This window comes from Lytechinus pictus, chromosome 7 (genome assembly GCF_037042905.1).
Source record: "Lytechinus pictus isolate F3 Inbred chromosome 7, Lp3.0, whole genome shotgun sequence".
In the NCBI taxonomy this organism is placed as follows: Eukaryota; Metazoa; Echinodermata; class Echinoidea; order Temnopleuroida; family Toxopneustidae; genus Lytechinus; species Lytechinus pictus.
Window position 1 is genome coordinate 32,299,197 of NC_087251.1, and position 18,922 is coordinate 32,318,118.

An 18,922-nucleotide genomic window follows, 5' to 3' on the forward strand; every position below is an offset into this window, starting at 1 on the left:
ATATCAAACGTATTCCAAAGTATGGACTCCTGCATGGACTGGACTGAAATTTTTATGACGTAATCTTTGCCTGTAGCTTAATTTGTGAGATAAATACTTAAAGAGCCCTTTTAAAGTAGAATATAAATATTGCATAGAGAGGGCGCTAGATATGTTTGATTTGAATGTTTAAATTTTTCACTGGGGATTTGCGGCTTAAAAAAACCCCGGCTACTATGAGTTTTTTAGATTGGAATGTTAGATAATATTCAAGTATAATTCGCATTATTGACCCTTCACCAAAGCTAAATATATATATATATATATCTACACAAATACAGCAAAACAAAATCAATCATCACATCTGTGCAATCTGCAGTGGTAACAAACAATTTATTAAAACTCTTGGCAAAATTAATTCACACTTCTATTCTGTTGCATATGAATTTCTGGACATATTCAAATACTTTTTATATAATACTAGTATATGTACACTTTCAAGATTGAAAAACAAATGTCCAATCCTCATTACAAATATTTGTATTGATGAATATGACTTTTATTGATAATTTAATGTTTATATAAGAAACCATTAATGTTTATATTTATGACCCTTAAATTATGATTAAAGTGAAACGTATTGGCTTGAAACAACATAACAAGCAGTCGAATAACCAACATAATTGAAATAAAAAAATGAAAGAAATTTTCAAATTACCTAATCTATCCCAATTTCAAGAAATTATTTTATTTGAGGGGGTTATTTGTTTACAACTCAATTAAATCGTGGAAAAATTGACGGTTCAATCGGTCTCAAAATCATATGAATGCTTATAGTGTCATGCTTCGAATTGATGTTTTTGAAAATACATTCATAAATCAAGTATTCATGATCCTGTTTGCATTATATCTGAAATTCTATAGAGCTTTATCAATAATCATGTGTAATGAAGTTTTGACACTGGTATAACTAGTTTATATTCATAAGGTATAACTAGAGTTTATATTCATAACTGTTAAAAGAATAGCAACTCTCGTATTATCCCGGAAGTTTTTAAAATAATTTTTTCATCATTCTTGACCTTGTTCCCCTCCATGAAACCACAAGCGGTAAATATTCATTTGCACCATCGAAAATGTTTTACCTCAAATTTCTGTTCATTAATTTCCTATATCCTCCTAGAATTATCTTTAGACTCTGATGAAGGTCACTCTTTCATATTAAAATATAAATTTCTCTATCTTTATTGAAGCTTTCTCCATTTGCCCACTTCTAAAGTTGGGAAATAACATATAGTATTCGCGGGACAGGATTGAAAACTGTTAGTGATGGATACATCCATGCAATCAAAATTTTACTCTCTTGATAAAATACTTCAAACTGTATTGCCAAAATGAATCACATATTGTGAAATAAATATAAAAATATATAAACTTAAAAAAAAAAAAAACAAGAGGAGAATTATGTTTTCACTACTCCAGTATTGCCTCCTTTAAAACACAATGCTTAGGGATGGATAGACCATGTAGACGGTATAATTTTTGTTTTCAAGCAATTCTCGTAATTATTCTAATCTCTCTCATTCCTTAATTCTAAAATACCTGTATTAATTTTATCAAAGATTATCATTGTGATATATTTGACCCTCTGACAACACATTTGTTCTACGATGCTTTTTTGGTCTAGAAATTATTTTTTTTTTACATTGTTTGTCTACGTAACGAGGAAAAATGACAAGCAATATGTACACTTCCAAGTTAATGACCTTTTCAAAATACTTTTTCTATACTTCCTACAATACTAATCGAAATTGCAAATGGTCAATCGTTCTTAAAGATCAGAACATTTGTTATTCAAACGGTAGAGACTGTGGTAATAGTGGTCTCCATGGGAATGCAAACTATTTTGTAATGCACCTATTCCATACAGCTGGCTACCAAACACATCGCTGCATTTAATTCACAAGATTTCTTAACAACATTTTCTGAACATGAATACAAATTTCCAAGCACAATATATCCACAATAACATGAATAATACAGTCGAAGTTTATTGGGCACTATTTACACGAATAATATATTGCTGTTGTAAGTTTTCACCATATAAAAACATTAATATTGTTGCGCGTCAGTTCTTGTTCATTCTCCCCAAACCACTCATTTAATAAATTTTAAGAATAAATGTAAACGCTGAACATTGATGTACAACCATATTGTAAGTTTTGTGTTCATAACACTGACAAATTCGCGGGGAATAAGTGGGACTTATCTCGCTCATTCATTTTAATCGAAATAGCGTGAATTCTACAAAGAAAATCACACTAAATATTTCATCCGTCATTAAATAAAAAAAATACAAGGGGTTCTCATCAGAAAAAAAAGTACTCTCAAACATTATCTTGTGTGTACAACGAAGAACATATATGTCCCCAAATAAAGTTAGGAAAACAGAAATCCTGCATGTGCACTAGTTTAAATCATGATGCGTAAGTCTTCGTCAAATTCAATTAGGGTGAAAAGAATAAAGCGAATCTACCGCGCTCATTTAACGTCTGCGAAGGCCATCGCCCTCCAAGTGATACTGCTAATGACATTAAGTTACAAACGTACATTCTTTGGGTTACAATTTGTACATCATAATGCAAATGAAACATTTCCTTTTCATTCAAAAAAGCAAGGCATTATTCTGGGTGGGGTCATGACCTCATTTTTTTTTCATTTGCTTTAAAAATTTGCTTCACTTTAAACATAATTGTTTAAAACGATATCATCTTCATATGGCAGTTGAAAAACATTTTAAAATACGGTTTTCAATTGAATTTACCACAATAGTAATATAACACATTGATTCAAATCTTGTTTGATAAAGGACATACATGACCTTTAATAAATGATAAATATTTTCTTTAAACCATTTCCCCGCATAATTTATAAAATGAAGTTCATAAGTGTTATTGTTCAAGCCAATTCGCTTCCCTAACAACTCTTTGAACATAAAAAGAAGGAGAGGGCGTACGAAAATGAGAGGAACAGATTGAAGAGTGGAGGGGGGGGGGCGAAGAGAACGGGACAAATAAAAAAAATGCCAGTCAGTGAATGATTTTAGAGATACATCTTAAAATAATTCAATTCTAAAAATAAATTTTATTTGTCGGGCAGGGAATAAAAACGCTTAAAATGAGAGCGGGTTTCCCCCTAAGAGCTCAGGAAATTCATGCTACATAAATTTTGACCCTTGTCAGTGTGGTTCGCTGGAATGATAGAATTTTCTTTTGGTCACTGAGGGTTGAGGGGCATACATTGAAAGCACACAGGACTCTCACGTCATGACTACAAGATATCTCCATATATCAAGGTAGAATCACTAGCGTACAGCTGGGAAAGGGGGGTGGGGCTTGCTTTCACGACCAAGACAAAAAAGGAAATGATAGGAAAGGGAAGGGATATAGTAGAATATTAGGCCTATATGATATTCTGAATATCATGTCAAAATCTATTTTAAAAATTGACGTTTGTATTGAAAAAAAAGGTCAAAAATGTTGCTCGCTCGACTTGCCGACTTTGCATCTCTTTATTAATTTTGCTCCACCCACCATTCTGGCCCCCTCAATTTTTTGGGGCACATTACGCCACAGATAAAAGAAAAGTAACAGAGGTGACTCGGAACCAAGTGATTTACAGTATCTTATTATGTAAAAAGGAAGATAGAGAAAGAGAGGGGGGGTGAAGAAAGAATGATGGAACAAAGAGTGAATGAGGTTTCGGAGGATAGAAAGAAGGTTTGATATTTCATATCGAAATAAAAGCAGGGCGGTTAGAAGTAGAAAAATACCAGAGAAAAAAATGACGCATTACATAAGATGAAAATTATAGACTTTAAAAAATAATTAATTTATCAACATTGAAAACAAATTAAATGCAGTGTTTTAAAATCTACAATGGTCCAATATAATCCGGTGATTAAGAAACCATTTTGTGACAGAACCCCCCCCCCTCCTGCCTATTATTGATGTTAAAGTGTCAGTGGCATTGAGACAACCCCATTTCCGAGATGATTGATGCCCAAGCCAGCCTCTTCAAGATGATGAGTCACATAGGAGTAGTGGAGAAAAGGCTGAAGTTTCATGAGTATGTTGATGTCATTAAAATAAACCTCAGAATCTACCGAAGTAGGCGGTAACATAAGCAGCGGTATCACCAAATTAGTTTTTGTAGACCTTCCCCGTTGCAGACGATGCGGTATATGCCTTGTCCGAAACCAATTAACTCTTGTAAACATCTGACAATGATCCACTTTTCTATAAGATGAATGGTTATCCTCTGAAGTTTCTTTCCATTCCATAGAGTCAAGGAATCATCGCTGCCAAATTGTTTTCATCGCGACTTTTTCCTGCGCATTTTTTTTCGCGGTCATACGTTTCCATCGCGATAATATTGCTATGAAGCGATTGACTGACGGAAGGAAATTTCAGTTCATCGACTTTCCTTGTCAAGGCTAATGATGATGAATCAGTTGTCTTCTAAAACTGGGAGTTCATTCTCCGATCAACAACTGATCACCTCCTTCCATTTTATCTGATTTATGACAACAACAAAAAAGATACACACATAAACAGCTGAATAGTTGCATTTCCAAAGGAGAATCAGAAGATCGTACTCCAAAATGGATCACTCGCACAAGAGCAGGTCGGTCTTTAATGCAAATCCTGCATCGCAATCTTGAAGTTTCCACATCCATACACCACGCTGCACATGCCATAATATTGAATTCATAAGTCGAATTCTCTTGTCTATTCTCCGATATGACATCATAGCATGGAGTTGGTTTTACTTTTAATTCAGTATAATATTGTCTTTAATAAGAAACATTGGGCAGAGCTGTTTGACATGCCGAGCATTTCATTCGGTGAAAGATGACGTACACTGTAGGGACTGGAATCGGCTAGCATTCGCCCATCAAGTTAGTCTGTCAACTGGGGGGAGATGAAGTAAATAAAAAAATATATCATGAAAGCATTTTAAGAATGTTGGCATACATCCATGATAAGGTTGTGAAAACATTGCCTTATACACAGCTACATGCATATAGAGTTATATAATATTAATGTATGGATTGGTAAAACTTTGGGGGTAGTTCAGTTTTCAAATGGTTCCAATAGCACTTCCAATACTTCTACCAAGGAGCTACTATCAATGGAGGAGAAGACTATTCGGGCGACCAATCTTAAAGTGAGAATGACTAAACAACAGCAAGAGACTTACAAAGCTAACCATTATCATATAAACTAGCAACTATCCAAAGTGGTAGGACAGCACTATACGGTAGTATAGGGCCTTCATCATAGTAGAATTTGGATCATTATATTAATCTGTTCCCCGCCATAATTATGTCTTTATCAATTTATTTATGGATGTTCTCCCATCTCTCTGCCCCCCTCATTCCCCTCTATACCCATCCTTCTCTACCCATGTCCTCCTTTATACCCCCTATCCTTTATCATGTTTATCCTAACCCCCTTTCCTCTACCTCCCCCTTCTCCTCTCTCCTTCTCATTATAGTTTTGGAGTTCAATGACTTGTCCTTGAACCCACGGTCATGTATTCTAAGAATGTTCCTAAGCTTGTATAAGGAATAATTCAGGCGCTTGTGGGAACGGAATATTCTGTATCATCATACAGATAATGACAGAAAGAATGTTAAATGCAATGTTGAATGCACAATGGACACTGGTTTATGGTGGTAAAATGAGATTTAGGACAAAGATAGTTCAAGAGGCCCACACTTTTTTCGTCATAATCGAAATCGCCGATGTGATGATAAATTCTTCATTTCTATTAAAAAGGGTGACCAAATGTTCTTGTATATATTCATTAGTTCAAGAATGATCCCTATAGAGACTCATATCGATTTTTTTTCCTTTCATCTCTTTCAAATGAAAGGTGTGGAACTTTGGAGGTTAAATTTTGACGCACCATTATTGGTTAATCAAATACACAATTACATGTACTTCTATTTCTCAAACCTAAAAATCTAAAATATAACTGTCTTTAGTACGAAAGATAACTGTTTAAAATGTTTAAAATTCAAAGATAAAACTTGAGACTACTTACTAAATGGATTTCGCCCTCTTCTGGGGGGAGCTTCCGTTGCAACGGCTAAAAGAGGGAGAAAATGAAACAAAATAATGAAAAACAAATCCACCTTTTCATTTCCACCAAAATATTTCATCGAGTTTTGGTTGTTAGTGAAGCTGACGCTGTCTTAATTTTTTTTCAATTCTCAGAATTTTTATCCTTGATATATTTTACAGATTACAGGTTGATCACATTCATTATTTTTATTACCTAATCACCGGAAATTTTTTATAGCGTGTATAACCTTATATGACAATATAATTAATTAACAGCAATATTCTTATGCTACTGAGTTATAAATTATGCTAAAATAATACATGCGCATACATATTCAACACTGTTTATGTTATTTTCAATGAATTAACTATTTCAGTCATTCATAACAACCTTTACATAATTGTACCCCTCCCCTAAAAAAAAGGAGAGAATTTGAGAATGGCCAAATTTCAGCTCATGTTGAAACCTTGAATAATGTAATAAGTCACAAAAAAATGAGAGTAAAAATAACTACACTGAAGACAGGGGCCGCGGGAAGGTTTCCAAAGTGGGGGGGGGGGGGGAGGGAGGGCTGAGCCAAAAGGGGGGGGGGCTGACCATGCAAAAATCACAATCATATGGTAATTTTTACGTTTTTGTACACGGTTTTGGAAAAAAGTGGGGCAGCTGAAGCCCCCCCCCCACCCCCCGCTTCCGCGGCCCCTAGAAGTGGATGACAGATAATACACCAACAGTTTTATTTTCGTTTTGTTCCGTTGCCTCTACAGTACATTTTTTTAAAATACATTTAAAATCCACTCACCTGGTGTGATGTCAAAACAGTGGAGCCATTCCTTAAGAGATAGTCTGGAATCTTGATTTCCATCACAGAAGTCTAAGAAATTATTCCGACATTTCTTACTCGACTTTATCTGGTCGATTTCAGGTACAAACGGTGCGGTTTCTTTCGCTTCCAGGTAATTATTACCATTTCTATCCAGTTGCCCGAACTTCCAAACTATCGATTCGTCTCTATGGTTTGGATTGAGGTCTTCTATTGCTTGCCTGGTAATTCACAAGGAAAAAAAAACATTTAAGATATAACCTTCAATGATTCGTTCACAGCCAAGATATGTTATTGGAGCGTTTAAAGTGTGGACTATTAAAAAACGTTCTATTTTTTTGGAAAAAAACTATCACAATAATTTTTCTTAATACGAATGGGATTTGTTAATATGATAGTCTAAAGTCTTCTCTATCACGACCAAGAACAAGAAAGAAGAAAAGGAAAGAAAAAGAAAGTCTGAAGAAAAGGAAAAAAAAATGAAACGTGATATATAAATTTCTGATTATTATGTCAAAATTTATCACAAAAGTATTTTTTTATAATTAATGTAGAAAATTTTGCTTGTTCTCTTTGCTCACTCAGTCCGTTTGCCCCAAATGCCATGTCTGGCCCCCTCAAAAATTGAGGCTCAAAACTTGCCCCCCCCCCCCTCCTAAAAAAAAAATCTGCGCTTATGGCCATGATCACTATTTACTATTCATATTGTTGATTCATACCCCAAAACTTCTCTAACAAAATGATGTAGCATAAAAAAAATCGATTTCATGTAAGAAAGAGGAAACCCATAGCTGACTGCAATGGCGTAATGAGCCCAAAATTTTCAGGGGCCAGACATGGCGTACAGGACCAAAAGCAAGCGAAGCGATCAAGCTAGTAAAAATATGGGTCTTTTTTATACCAAAATGTAATTTGTCATAAATTTTTACAAATTATTCAGATTTTTTTTTTTAATTTCACCCCTTTCCCTTTTATTTTCTTTCTTTTTCTCATTTTTTTTAAATCTTGGTCTCGAATTTCTTCCGGGGGGAGGGGGGGGGGTCCATATCTCCAAGCCTTCCTTCAATACGCCAATGACTAACTGTATGAGGACATCTTTCCAAAATCATCGTCTACGAACCATTCTGATCACTATCGAAATCTTGTAATATATTGGGCAAACTTTGGATTAACCATGACCCTACATTACCCTGAAATTCAGAGAAAATTCTTCGGAAAATTCGATTATGTTACGCATACGAGCGATTCACAATTATCATGTGTTTTGAATTGGAAAATTTACATAGTACATGTCTTCGTATCATGCCTTGTATGTATGTTGTTAGTTGTTTGAAGTAAAATAATAAGCCTAACATCTCTCAGATTAATTCATGCTCTTCCTTAATTTGGAGAATCAAATAACAAATACCACCATAAACATCATGCTTTTTACCATTTTCTTCATATCTATTGGTACAATCTTAAAAACGATTGATCAAAACCAGTGGCGTACAGGGGGGGGGGGGGGGCTTGGGGGCATACCCCCCCCCCCTCAAATGTTTCACGACCAAGAAAAAAATGAGAAAAAGGAAAGAGAGAAGGGTAAAATATGATATTATTTCTGGATATTATGTCAAAATCTACCACAAAATCGTATTTTTGAAATAAAATTTAAAATTTTTGCTGAATCGCTTCGCTCGCAAATTTTTAGAAATTTTGCCCGAACATATGCCCGGATTATGTAAAAATATTGGTAGAAATCTGCCAAAATTGTGGTAGATTCTAACCTATGATTTAGATAATTATGACATAATTCTATTTGGTCAGAAACACAGATTAAAAACATATTGTTTATTTCGACTTAAAAAAAGTATAAAATGGCGAAATGCAAACTTACGTAGTTGTTTCTAGTAAAAGTGCATCTGTAACTGTCATTTCTGCGTATATGTTATCTATTAGTTTAATAAGAAATCTCTTCTTTTTATCATCTGGACAATCTGAAATGAAGACCAAAAAAAAACATAAACTGTTAAACATGTTCAAATCGGAGGCATGAAGTAGTCTAACAACTAACGTGATATATGTCATAAAGAAATAAAACATGTGATATAAAATCATTAAAATAAGATAGATACAACCATAATACAGAAGAAAATCAATACTCAAAGGGTGAATCAATTAAAATTAACGACTAAAAACATTCAAAGATAATGATTAAAGACAAAAATTTAAGAGTTAGCGTCCGTTATAAGACATTTTTATTTTTAGTGGGCTAATTTCAACATATCAAAACGTGTTTTTAATCAAATTGAATCAGATTTGAATAAAATTGGAATATGAAAAGAGAATTTTGAAAAATATAGGAACATTATGAATATCATATCATAAAGGCAAAATAATTTGTTTTAATGAATAACAAAAACAATGGTTCAAATACATCGTTGAAAATGTAAAGGAACGGATGTACAAATATCCTTCCAAAGAACATTTGGAACATCTCAACAACGTAAACAAAGAACAAGAAATAACAAAAACGATTAGGATAAACTAGGGAAAAGGAGCCAATTTTGTGGCAGCTGACACTCTGGAAACTGTTTCCTGCGTCATGTTATCATACATGTATGAAACCAAAATTATCCAAACATTGCCTGGAGCAAAAGGGAAGAAAAACGTCAAAGATAATATGACCACATGCTAGGCTTTGGGTAAACGTAACCGCGTGATAGTATGACCTGGTCGATCAGAAACCGCTTACTTGGGGATTTCTGTTACAAGTGTACCTATAAAATTCCATCAATTCATACATTATACATACAGATCACTTTGTGCCGCTGGGTTCAAAGGTGACCCAAGCTTTATAAATAAATACACTCCATGAAATAAAACCATAATCGAATTGTTCACTCCTTCTCAAAGGATGAGAGCGCGGAATGTTGCATTCGGAAATAATCTATGTCGTGTTCAGAACAAATTGAGTAGAATAAACGAAATTTGTCAATTTCATATTACTTCAAATTCAATTTGTGAATGTAACCTTTCACAGTATGTTGTATGGCCAACTATGAGTTTTTGTTCAATTCATCTCTTTAAAGAATATTAACTTTACACTTAAATTCTATGACGACCCTCCATCATTAATTTTAGTAAATATTTTCTTGACATTATATTCTAGAGCCCCCTCCTCGGGCTCCCACCCCCTGCTTCTATGATTTTCTTTTCTCTTTCCCCTTTATACCGTTGCACTAACGATTTTCCCCAAGCCAGAGATGCTTCCAAAACACTCTTAACAATATCAGATTATACCATTACTTCATAAAGCTTTATCAAATAAAAATCCATTTCAGTTGGAACCTCCTTGACATTAATTCATTTTTCTTCGCTTCGTACTTGGTTTCCCATTTGGTATTCTCTCTCTCTTTCTCTCCCTCCCCCTCGGGAGCCATTCTTTCGTACGTGCTAGACAGGAACACTTATATCTGTTAGCCCACGCTTGCCATTTTCTTCTTCTACTACCCATCTGCATGTAAGAAACATGTCCAACTTAATTACACGCCTTGCAGAAAGCTTGATTTATCATCCAACGTAGACCATCCCCCGCCCGTGTTTCTATCATGCTAGATTTCTTAATCCACCTAATATGGATGTTATTAGATTTGAAATAAACAATATTTGCCAGAGACGTAATCCGATACCTTGGCAAGTAGAAAAAAAGTTTTTATTTCACGGAAGGGACGCGCCCACACCACAGCTGACTCGGACTCTGAAAACAGGGGAACCTAACGCCTATTTTATATTGGCCGGCGAGTAGGACCAAGCAAAGTCTAAAGAATAATGTTTGATAATCATGACTGATATTTGAATAGATATGGTCACCGTAACCATGAAAAAGACGCACATCAGATTCCAAAAAATATTACCGTACCTGATTGACCGTTCCGCCGCTACTAAACCAAGGTCTGCATGTAAGTGGTTCCAAGATACTCGTCAACATTGACTTAAGCCTTATGAATATTCATCAATTCAATTGCTACCAGACCTTCAACAAACTGCAATTGTGTCTAACCGATTGACAAAATTTGATTTTGATATCGCACGGCCTGGCATGCCTGCACCTGAGTCAATCGAAGTTTTATGAATGCTTTCAGGAATCGCAACAGCAGATGAGAGTGGGTGTGGTTGTGTACCGACGCACCCGTCTTGTGCAACCCTCGATATTTGACAAAATAAGAAATTAAGCAGAAGATATTGATCTTTTCTACGCCCTCTTCTTCTTCTTCCTCTTCCCAAATAAAATGGACAATGTCGAGTAGATGAGACGGACAGTCCCTGACAGTTTACTCTTTCACACCTGCATATAGACATACAAAGACCGTCTGACCTTGGACGGTTTTATTCTGTGGACAGACAACAATTTGTAATTTGTCAGACAACATGCGGTCCCGTTTTTGCTTCTTTGTCATTGCTCATGTATTTTTTGTGGATACCACAATAGGGGTGACTGCCCTCTTGGCCTCCGTGAGCTAAGTCTGCGGTGGACTTGGTTTTAGATGGAGAAAAAAAATGGAGGAGAGGAGGTTCTGTTTTTACTTGGATCGCATATCAAAAGTGGACATGGAGCGAATCGCACAGAGAAGCGCTGAGAAGATAATGATTACACCCAGATTGAGGTTGCTTTTATTTGTACTACATTCGGTCCAAAAACCCTTCTTCCGATCTGGCGGTGACAAGTGGCTATTTTGGACGAGATCCTCCTAACAAACTGTGACCTTAAAATAAGATTGATTCGAAGTTATTTTTCTTCCTAAAGTATGTGAAAAATATGAATTTCCATTCTGTAACACACATTGTAGTCAATAACAATGTGATTTGTCACTCAAGATCGCCATTGATGACAATTTCCGTCCCCTCACCATTTTTTAAAATTTATTTTCTAATAGAAAGTGACCCTCATCTCTAAAGAATCTTTCAATTATCAATTATAGTCATCAAACATGAACACATCTCCGAACGAAAAAAAAATCATTTTCCCTCTTGGAAATTCATGTAGCTGTGTAACATGTGTCATTTGCTCATGCTTGATTGTAAGGCTTACCGCTCAACTCATTACATTGATAAAGAAGCTCTTCACACCATCAGCACGAACTACATTATTACATGAAGATTGAGAGTTATTAAACGATAATTGGTCGCGGATGCATTTTCCTAATAAATAAAGTTCAACTTCAAGGTCAAACCTTCCAATGCTTGTATTAAAGTGCGCGGCCGTGACGAACTCATTGAGAAAACTTTTTTTTCTCTTGATATATTAAACAGATTTTTTTTTATTCGGTGCAAAGCAAACTTCCATGCACCATGTCTGTGAAACTAAGGTCGGCTGCACTGTGCTGTACTATAATTTAAAAAAAATATCGATTTACACACCATGTTTGAGCATGGTCTACACCGGCACGCCTTCGAAACACGGAATGTTTATCAGTGATTTATTTTCTTCTGAGTTTGGTCTGTATGACTTATGAGTGAAATGATTATGGTGCATGTTGTGTGAAAATACCACGATTTCAGATACATGGTTTTTTTTTTAAAGAAGGGTATAAGCCTACTTATGTACTTCCGAAACGACCTGGGGTCCGTTGCAGAAAGAGTTGCGTTTAAACGCAAGTTCCAAATGCGCGCTGTTGATTGGTTGAAATCAAGTTACGCATGATTTTTAGAGTTGCGATTGATTGCAACTCTTTCTGCAACGGGCCCCTGTACTAATATGGATAAAGCTTGTATGAAAATCTTTAAACCGTCATCACGAATATTTCTATTTATTGCTCTCCCTCTCTCTTTCTTATCCCTTTTCTCTATTTCTTTATCTTCCCCTCTCCAAACACTCTCTATTCACATCTTTCAAATCTCTTCACTTCTCTCTCATTCATAAAGCAGGAGGGTGTAACCACAAGTTAAATACTGACACATGTTCAGTAATACTAGCCCAAAGCGAGCTCTCTATTGCTCTCCACGGGAATTGTTTGGATATCCGTAATTGCGTCTCTTTTCTCGTTCTCCGCAACAAACCAGCACTTTCTTCTTAATTGCAGATAATTTACATCTATTTTAATGCGATAAAGGGTTTATTTCATTCCTTCTGTTTTTTCAAAAGCAGATATGAACAAATCTAAAAATAAATAGGTCGATCGCAGAAGAGGTCAATATCTAACTTAGATTAGTCACCGCTAATATCGCTGATATAACCATGGACCTATATAACCATGGACCTAGGTCCATGATATAACCATACATTTCGATATAAACTGCAAACTGCAAAACGACATTTCTTTCTATCATTTTGTCCTCTTTTAGGGCAGCACGTAACAAAGTCATGATAAGAATATAGTCATACCATGCACCTAGGTCCATGGTCATATTATGTGTTCCCAACTTCCCATCGAACGGATTTGTCAAGGTCGTCCTGGTTATTCTTCAGTCTCTAAAGAATCTCACAGCGCCAGAAAATGGAACAAGCACAAGCGAGCTTGTCACTTTCTCTTCCAAACTTCAAAAATTGTATCTTTCCCTTACGATTTAACCCTAATCACACCATGCTCTAAAAACTTTCTGATTTCCATTTTATTCGATCGCACGACCGATTGTGACACACTGAGCACCAGTAAGGTAAGTCTTAAACTCCAGTCTAGATTTTTTAGGAGCCTATTCTTTGGCCACAACAATAAACGTTTCACGTCGGCAATCATCCTTTGACTAATTGCAGAGGTAAAAACCCAATTCTCACACTCCCAAACCCTTGAAACGATTCTCTCCCCACCAACCCACACTTTGTTGGGAGCTGTAAGGGGATCTAGAACATGACACTCCTTTGGCACAATAAGGATGTTTTCACTGGAATAAGTAGGCCAGCCTAACAAAAGCCCATGCTCCAATTTTGCTTTGCCACTGAATTCCTGAAGGGGTAAGGAGAATCCTGCAACTTGATAGAACCCTTCTCGGTGACTGTACAGGTGTTTTGCACCTGCGATTTGACACCCCACAGCACCCGACGGTCGAGCCCCTGCCGATCCGGGGGGCTTTTCGGCAATACATTGCTGCATCCCTGGACCGCACCGAATTATTACCCTCATCTTCATTTCTGGTTCGACGCAGGCTTTACCACTCGCCATGAAGTGTAATTTAAAGAGAAAGGGGTATGCCTGGATATTAAAAACCAGTCTGCGCGTGCAAGGGTCGATAGTTTGAACTATTATATAGCCACACTTCTGAGTCGAATCCGAATAACAGTCCAACCTCTAGGGCCTTTACCCATGCTGCATCACTCTCTTTCTCCTTTTCTCTCCATCTCTCATTTCTATTCTCAATTTACTCCCCTACAGCCAACAAGAGTGAGAGATCCTGATTAGAGAAAGGAACTGTAAGAACTGTTTGCGTTGGATGTTCCTGATATCTGTCATACAATACAATTCAAGAAATTGTGATTGCTCTTCCCTTTCTAACAGGTAGACTTCTGGCTTTATGGAATGGCCTTGTCCTTCATAGCAATATAAAGAAGTCAATCACTTACCGACAAAGACCCTTGGTGTGATTGGACCTCTTGAAGTAGCCAAAGGACTGCAGTCTTCCTTGGTAGAATCTCTGACAGATGTTCCTGGGATAGGTTTCCCTGTGTCCACATAGACACACCAGCAATACTGCATCTGTTCATGGCACTGGACAGCCGTGTAGTCACCAGTGACGGTACACTGAGGTACGAACACTACGGATGCCGACGTTCTCTCCTGTTCCTCAAGGGCACGTTGTCTCTCCGTTTCGCACGATAAGACAGGTACATCTAAAATTGTGAGAAATAAAAACATGTCAATATAAAGATGCATAAAGTTCACTCGTAGGTAAAATGTCCTCAACAGAACATACCGTTTTTTTTTTTTTTGAAGCAACAATTAACTCGTCTCAAAGACGCAAATTGTTTCAGTTTCATTTCAAATTCCACCTCTCGGTGCTGTTGTACAATTAATGATATCGAAGGTGATGATAGGTTACGACTGAAGGGATTTGTGCTATCTTCGCTCTCTTCGTAAATGACACGAGGCGTATTTTCGTGTCCAAGTAGTTTGATTAATTTTCTGACAGTGTAAGATGTTTTATCGAAATTTAGAGTATTTCATTAAAATTGAAACCGTTACAGAGGATAGTTATTGTGATCTGGTAAGTAGTAATGGATATACCGAGTGATAAGTCTGTGAACATAGTTGATCGTTGACACACAAATATACTATCACCTAGCCTTTTGAAGGAAGGTATGTAAAGTATGAATCGAGTATTAAGTGAACTTGAGTGTTTCCACCTTTATTTGACCTTCATTCAAGAGCCGAAATGCAACACTTTCTCATGAGAAGATATTCCGTCGCCTATATTAAGTGAACGCACTTTAATCATGTCAATCTTAAACACAAATTCTAAAAAATCTTGCGACTTTGAAAATGGCTAGAGGGAACGTCTGTTCTCTCCTCTACATTTATGGTCGACATTCGCATGTGGTTTGAAACTCTAGAATAAAGGTCAATATAAATAAAGGTCAAGCCGTTGCTAATTCGCATTTCTAATCTGAAACTGTTTATAAAATAAATATTCACCTTTTCATGAAATCATAACAAGTTGGAAGGTGTTTTTCATTGCTGGATTGCCCGAGGTATGGGTATGAAAACATCACCCAAGTAAAGTGAATTGTGAAAACCTTGCCAGCTATGATTGATGAGTTAAGGAGAGCCGAGCGCACCACCATGCATGAGAGATGGAAATATACAAGATTTTAACCACCCAGACCATTTTCCCTTCGACGCGTCGACAATTGACACATTATTTTGACACAACTTCGTCTATATTTGGAAGTCGTAACGAAACTAAAGAATCACAGAAATCCGTCCAGTACGTCCAGTTAGCTCTCCCGATATACGTCATCACCACAGAGCGAAGCAATATTCATTTATTAATGAATGGTGGCAATCATTATATGGGAAAAATTACAATCACATCTCTAACTTTTGTTGTTTCAATGAAAATCATTATCATCACCCCACCAATAACCCTACATTCCTTGATTAAACCAACTGCACGTGTGTGATGATAACTGATTAAAATGCCACAAGTATTTCATTTATATCCATGAAGAAACCTTTTTCTTATTCTCAATAACGTTTCAAAAAAGTATTAAAAAGCAAACGAAGCAAGCAAACAGTTAACAAACCTCCATTGCATCATGTGTTGAGAATATTACATTTGCATGGAGAAAAGAACGACTTGCGAAAAAGAACATTTGATTTTTGGCATGCAATCCAAAGTGCACATTAATTTTTGTAGAGGTCTCTGGAATTTTGACTAAGTTGTGTGCAAAATGGCAGTTCCAAAACGGATGACTTTCGATGGATACCCCCATAAATGATAATCAAAACAACAAGGCCTTATTATATTCATGGAGATAAATGATAACCACAGGTATTCAAAGGAAAAGGACTGACATTTTTCAACGTTTTATTGAGAAGAGACATATTTGAAGTTGAGAAGAGTGATCATTTCAGTGGTACCCCTCGATCGAAACTACTCTGGATATACCCTCTTATCCTGTCGACTAAATACCAAAAACTGGTGAGAGGATTTACAGTCTGATCCTTCTAGTGGATCTCGCTGATAGAAGGAATCAACCTGGGTTTGTTTGGAAGGATTTAACTCTTCTCCTACCACGCCTCTCAATTCCCAGCTGACAAATTACACGGCCTGCATCCCGAGGGGATCGGGGGGTTAAGGTTTCACGACGCGAAGAAGACTTTCAATCTTCATTCCTCGGCGTACGCTTGGAATACTCAAACGTAATGCGTGGTTTCAGGAGTTTATTTTATATGATCACAACGTTTGCTCAACATGGCAAGTTTGCTTCTCAACCAAAATAAGCAAAGGGAACATGTTCCAAAGCAAACCATTCTCAAATTCAAAATACCGGTAATGGTATTTATGTTATAGAGCCGGTTGTTCCATTCACGGTGGGTTTTCTTTGTTCCGTTATACATGACCACATTAAGTGATCATAACAATAACAAAAGTGAAGCTAACATATCATTTTTCCTCATCTGAAAGTCTTTAAGGGAATTTTGTCGAGAAATAGAATCAGGATGGCTGTCAAATCAGTATTTAGCCCACCAACATGGGATAGCAACAATGACAAGTGAGTAATTATGCCGCAAATTGAGTAAAGACCAATTACTCCCAGTCGACAAGTTGCTATGGTGTTAATTCAATTTTTTCGTAGCCTTCACCCAACACGCCTTGTTCCATTAGACAGTTAGGACGAGAGTCGCAAATTTGAACCAGCATTCATTAATTTCCTGGCCAATTCGATTGTGGATCCCAGTAAAGTCTTTATCCCCACACGACCAGTTTCGTGTCATGACTGATCGCAAATTGGCATCACATCCTGGCCACCAGGGACATATAGACGGAAATATGTAGGAAATATAAGATTCACACTCTCCGAACTCCCAGGTTGATGGCGGGAAAACAAAAATATCTGAAAATTGCAATCCATCACTGGATATTAACCCCTTCCCTTAGTCCGAAAAACACATGCGTTTATATAGATGGTGCATATAATATGGTAATCCCTTTTAAAATATGATTTCGAAGTAAATCGGAAATATGATCAGAGTCACGACTTACTGCATCATAATTTATAGTCAAGACTATCAACTCTATCATTTCATCATTCAAACCATACGTTTGAAAAGTTGATGGCTGAGTCACAAAGTACTATACTGCGTATGCGACCATCTTACCACATTCCCTTTCTATTTATGTTCAAACACAGCTTATGAAATGATAAAGAAGCAAATTTTGGTTCAAATATATTTATCACAATGGAATCTACGAAGTGAAATTTTCACCAAACAGCGTCTATAATACATCAAATTATCCTGTGAAGTAAATCTAAATGACTGAAATACCTAAATAATTTATACTAGTTTATATATAGAATATGCTTTACGGATATATAATATACTTTACGGATACAAAATAATGGTTAACGTATATATAACGATTATCATTTTCTAATGAGGTCGCTGTCGGCGAAGTATTTGAATAGAAAGAATCAAATTTACTACACTTTTAATAGAAATAGAAAATTAAATTATATTCAAATAAATCCCCGACAGCGGTAATCATATTATAAAAAAAACTTACTTTGAGTATCTGAATCGGCATTGTCACCATGTGGGATCTGTCTGGTCACTAACAACGGAGGACTCGCTGAAGATTTAAGAGAAAAGAAATATTACTGAATAAATATTTGTGTATTCTTAAAAAAAAAAAGAAATCTTCAATACTTCTGGACAACGTAGAAAAAAAATCACCTAAGTAATCACGGTAACGTATCAAACGTGAACTCGTGCTGGTTAGTTGAGAGAAAGCAATATATTATTTATTTATTTATTTATCTATCTATTTATTTATTTGGTTTTGTTTATCCAGGGTAACCCCGTCAGTGGACTAAGCATTGTTTTTCTTTGGGGCCCTGTAAGTCGCTATTACTGAATTATTGTTTTGGTCTAGAGAATCTCGGAATGTTGTTCTCACAAGAATCAGAAGTGGAATCTTGAATTTCTCGAGTCTTCATATGAAATCATCTGATATCACTTACTCTATAAATATTGATCGATATATTGGTCTTAACCTACGGTACTAATTACGTTATGATATCTAAGCCTTGTTTCAAGTTATTTATGGAATGAGCTTAAGAAATTGCATATCACACGACGGTCGATCGCTTTCTTCCTTTAAAATTGGTCAGATGAACCGATCTCAATCATACATTCTCATTCCATAACCTTTTACATTTCTTGTGTAAATATAAGACGCCATTGTTTGTTTTAACAACGCAAATTACGGACTGACTGAATTTTGACAACTTTTCATTCACAAATATTTAGCAATTCACACTGTTACTTATTATCCGTTCATCTTTATTGA

At 36.1% G+C, this 18,922-nt stretch overlaps 1 protein-coding gene across 1 annotated transcript in view; it reads right to left on the bottom strand.

Moving 5' to 3' along the window:
- Positions 1-353: 353 nt before the first annotated feature.
- LOC129265269 (SPARC-related modular calcium-binding protein 1-like) overlaps positions 354-18,922 on the bottom strand; it is a 42,382-nt gene continuing 23,813 nt past the window's right edge. The window contains exons 8-13 of the mRNA XM_054903276.2: positions 18,137-18,202; positions 14,472-14,738; positions 8,811-8,910; positions 6,914-7,155; positions 6,091-6,135; positions 354-4,952 (exon numbers count right to left, since the gene is read on the bottom strand). Of these exons, the coding sequence (XP_054759251.1) occupies positions 4,936-4,952; positions 6,091-6,135; positions 6,914-7,155; positions 8,811-8,910; positions 14,472-14,738; positions 18,137-18,202 (737 nt within the window). The 3' untranslated portion in view covers positions 354-4,935. The remainder of the gene's footprint in view (positions 4,953-6,090; positions 6,136-6,913; positions 7,156-8,810; positions 8,911-14,471; positions 14,739-18,136; positions 18,203-18,922) is intronic.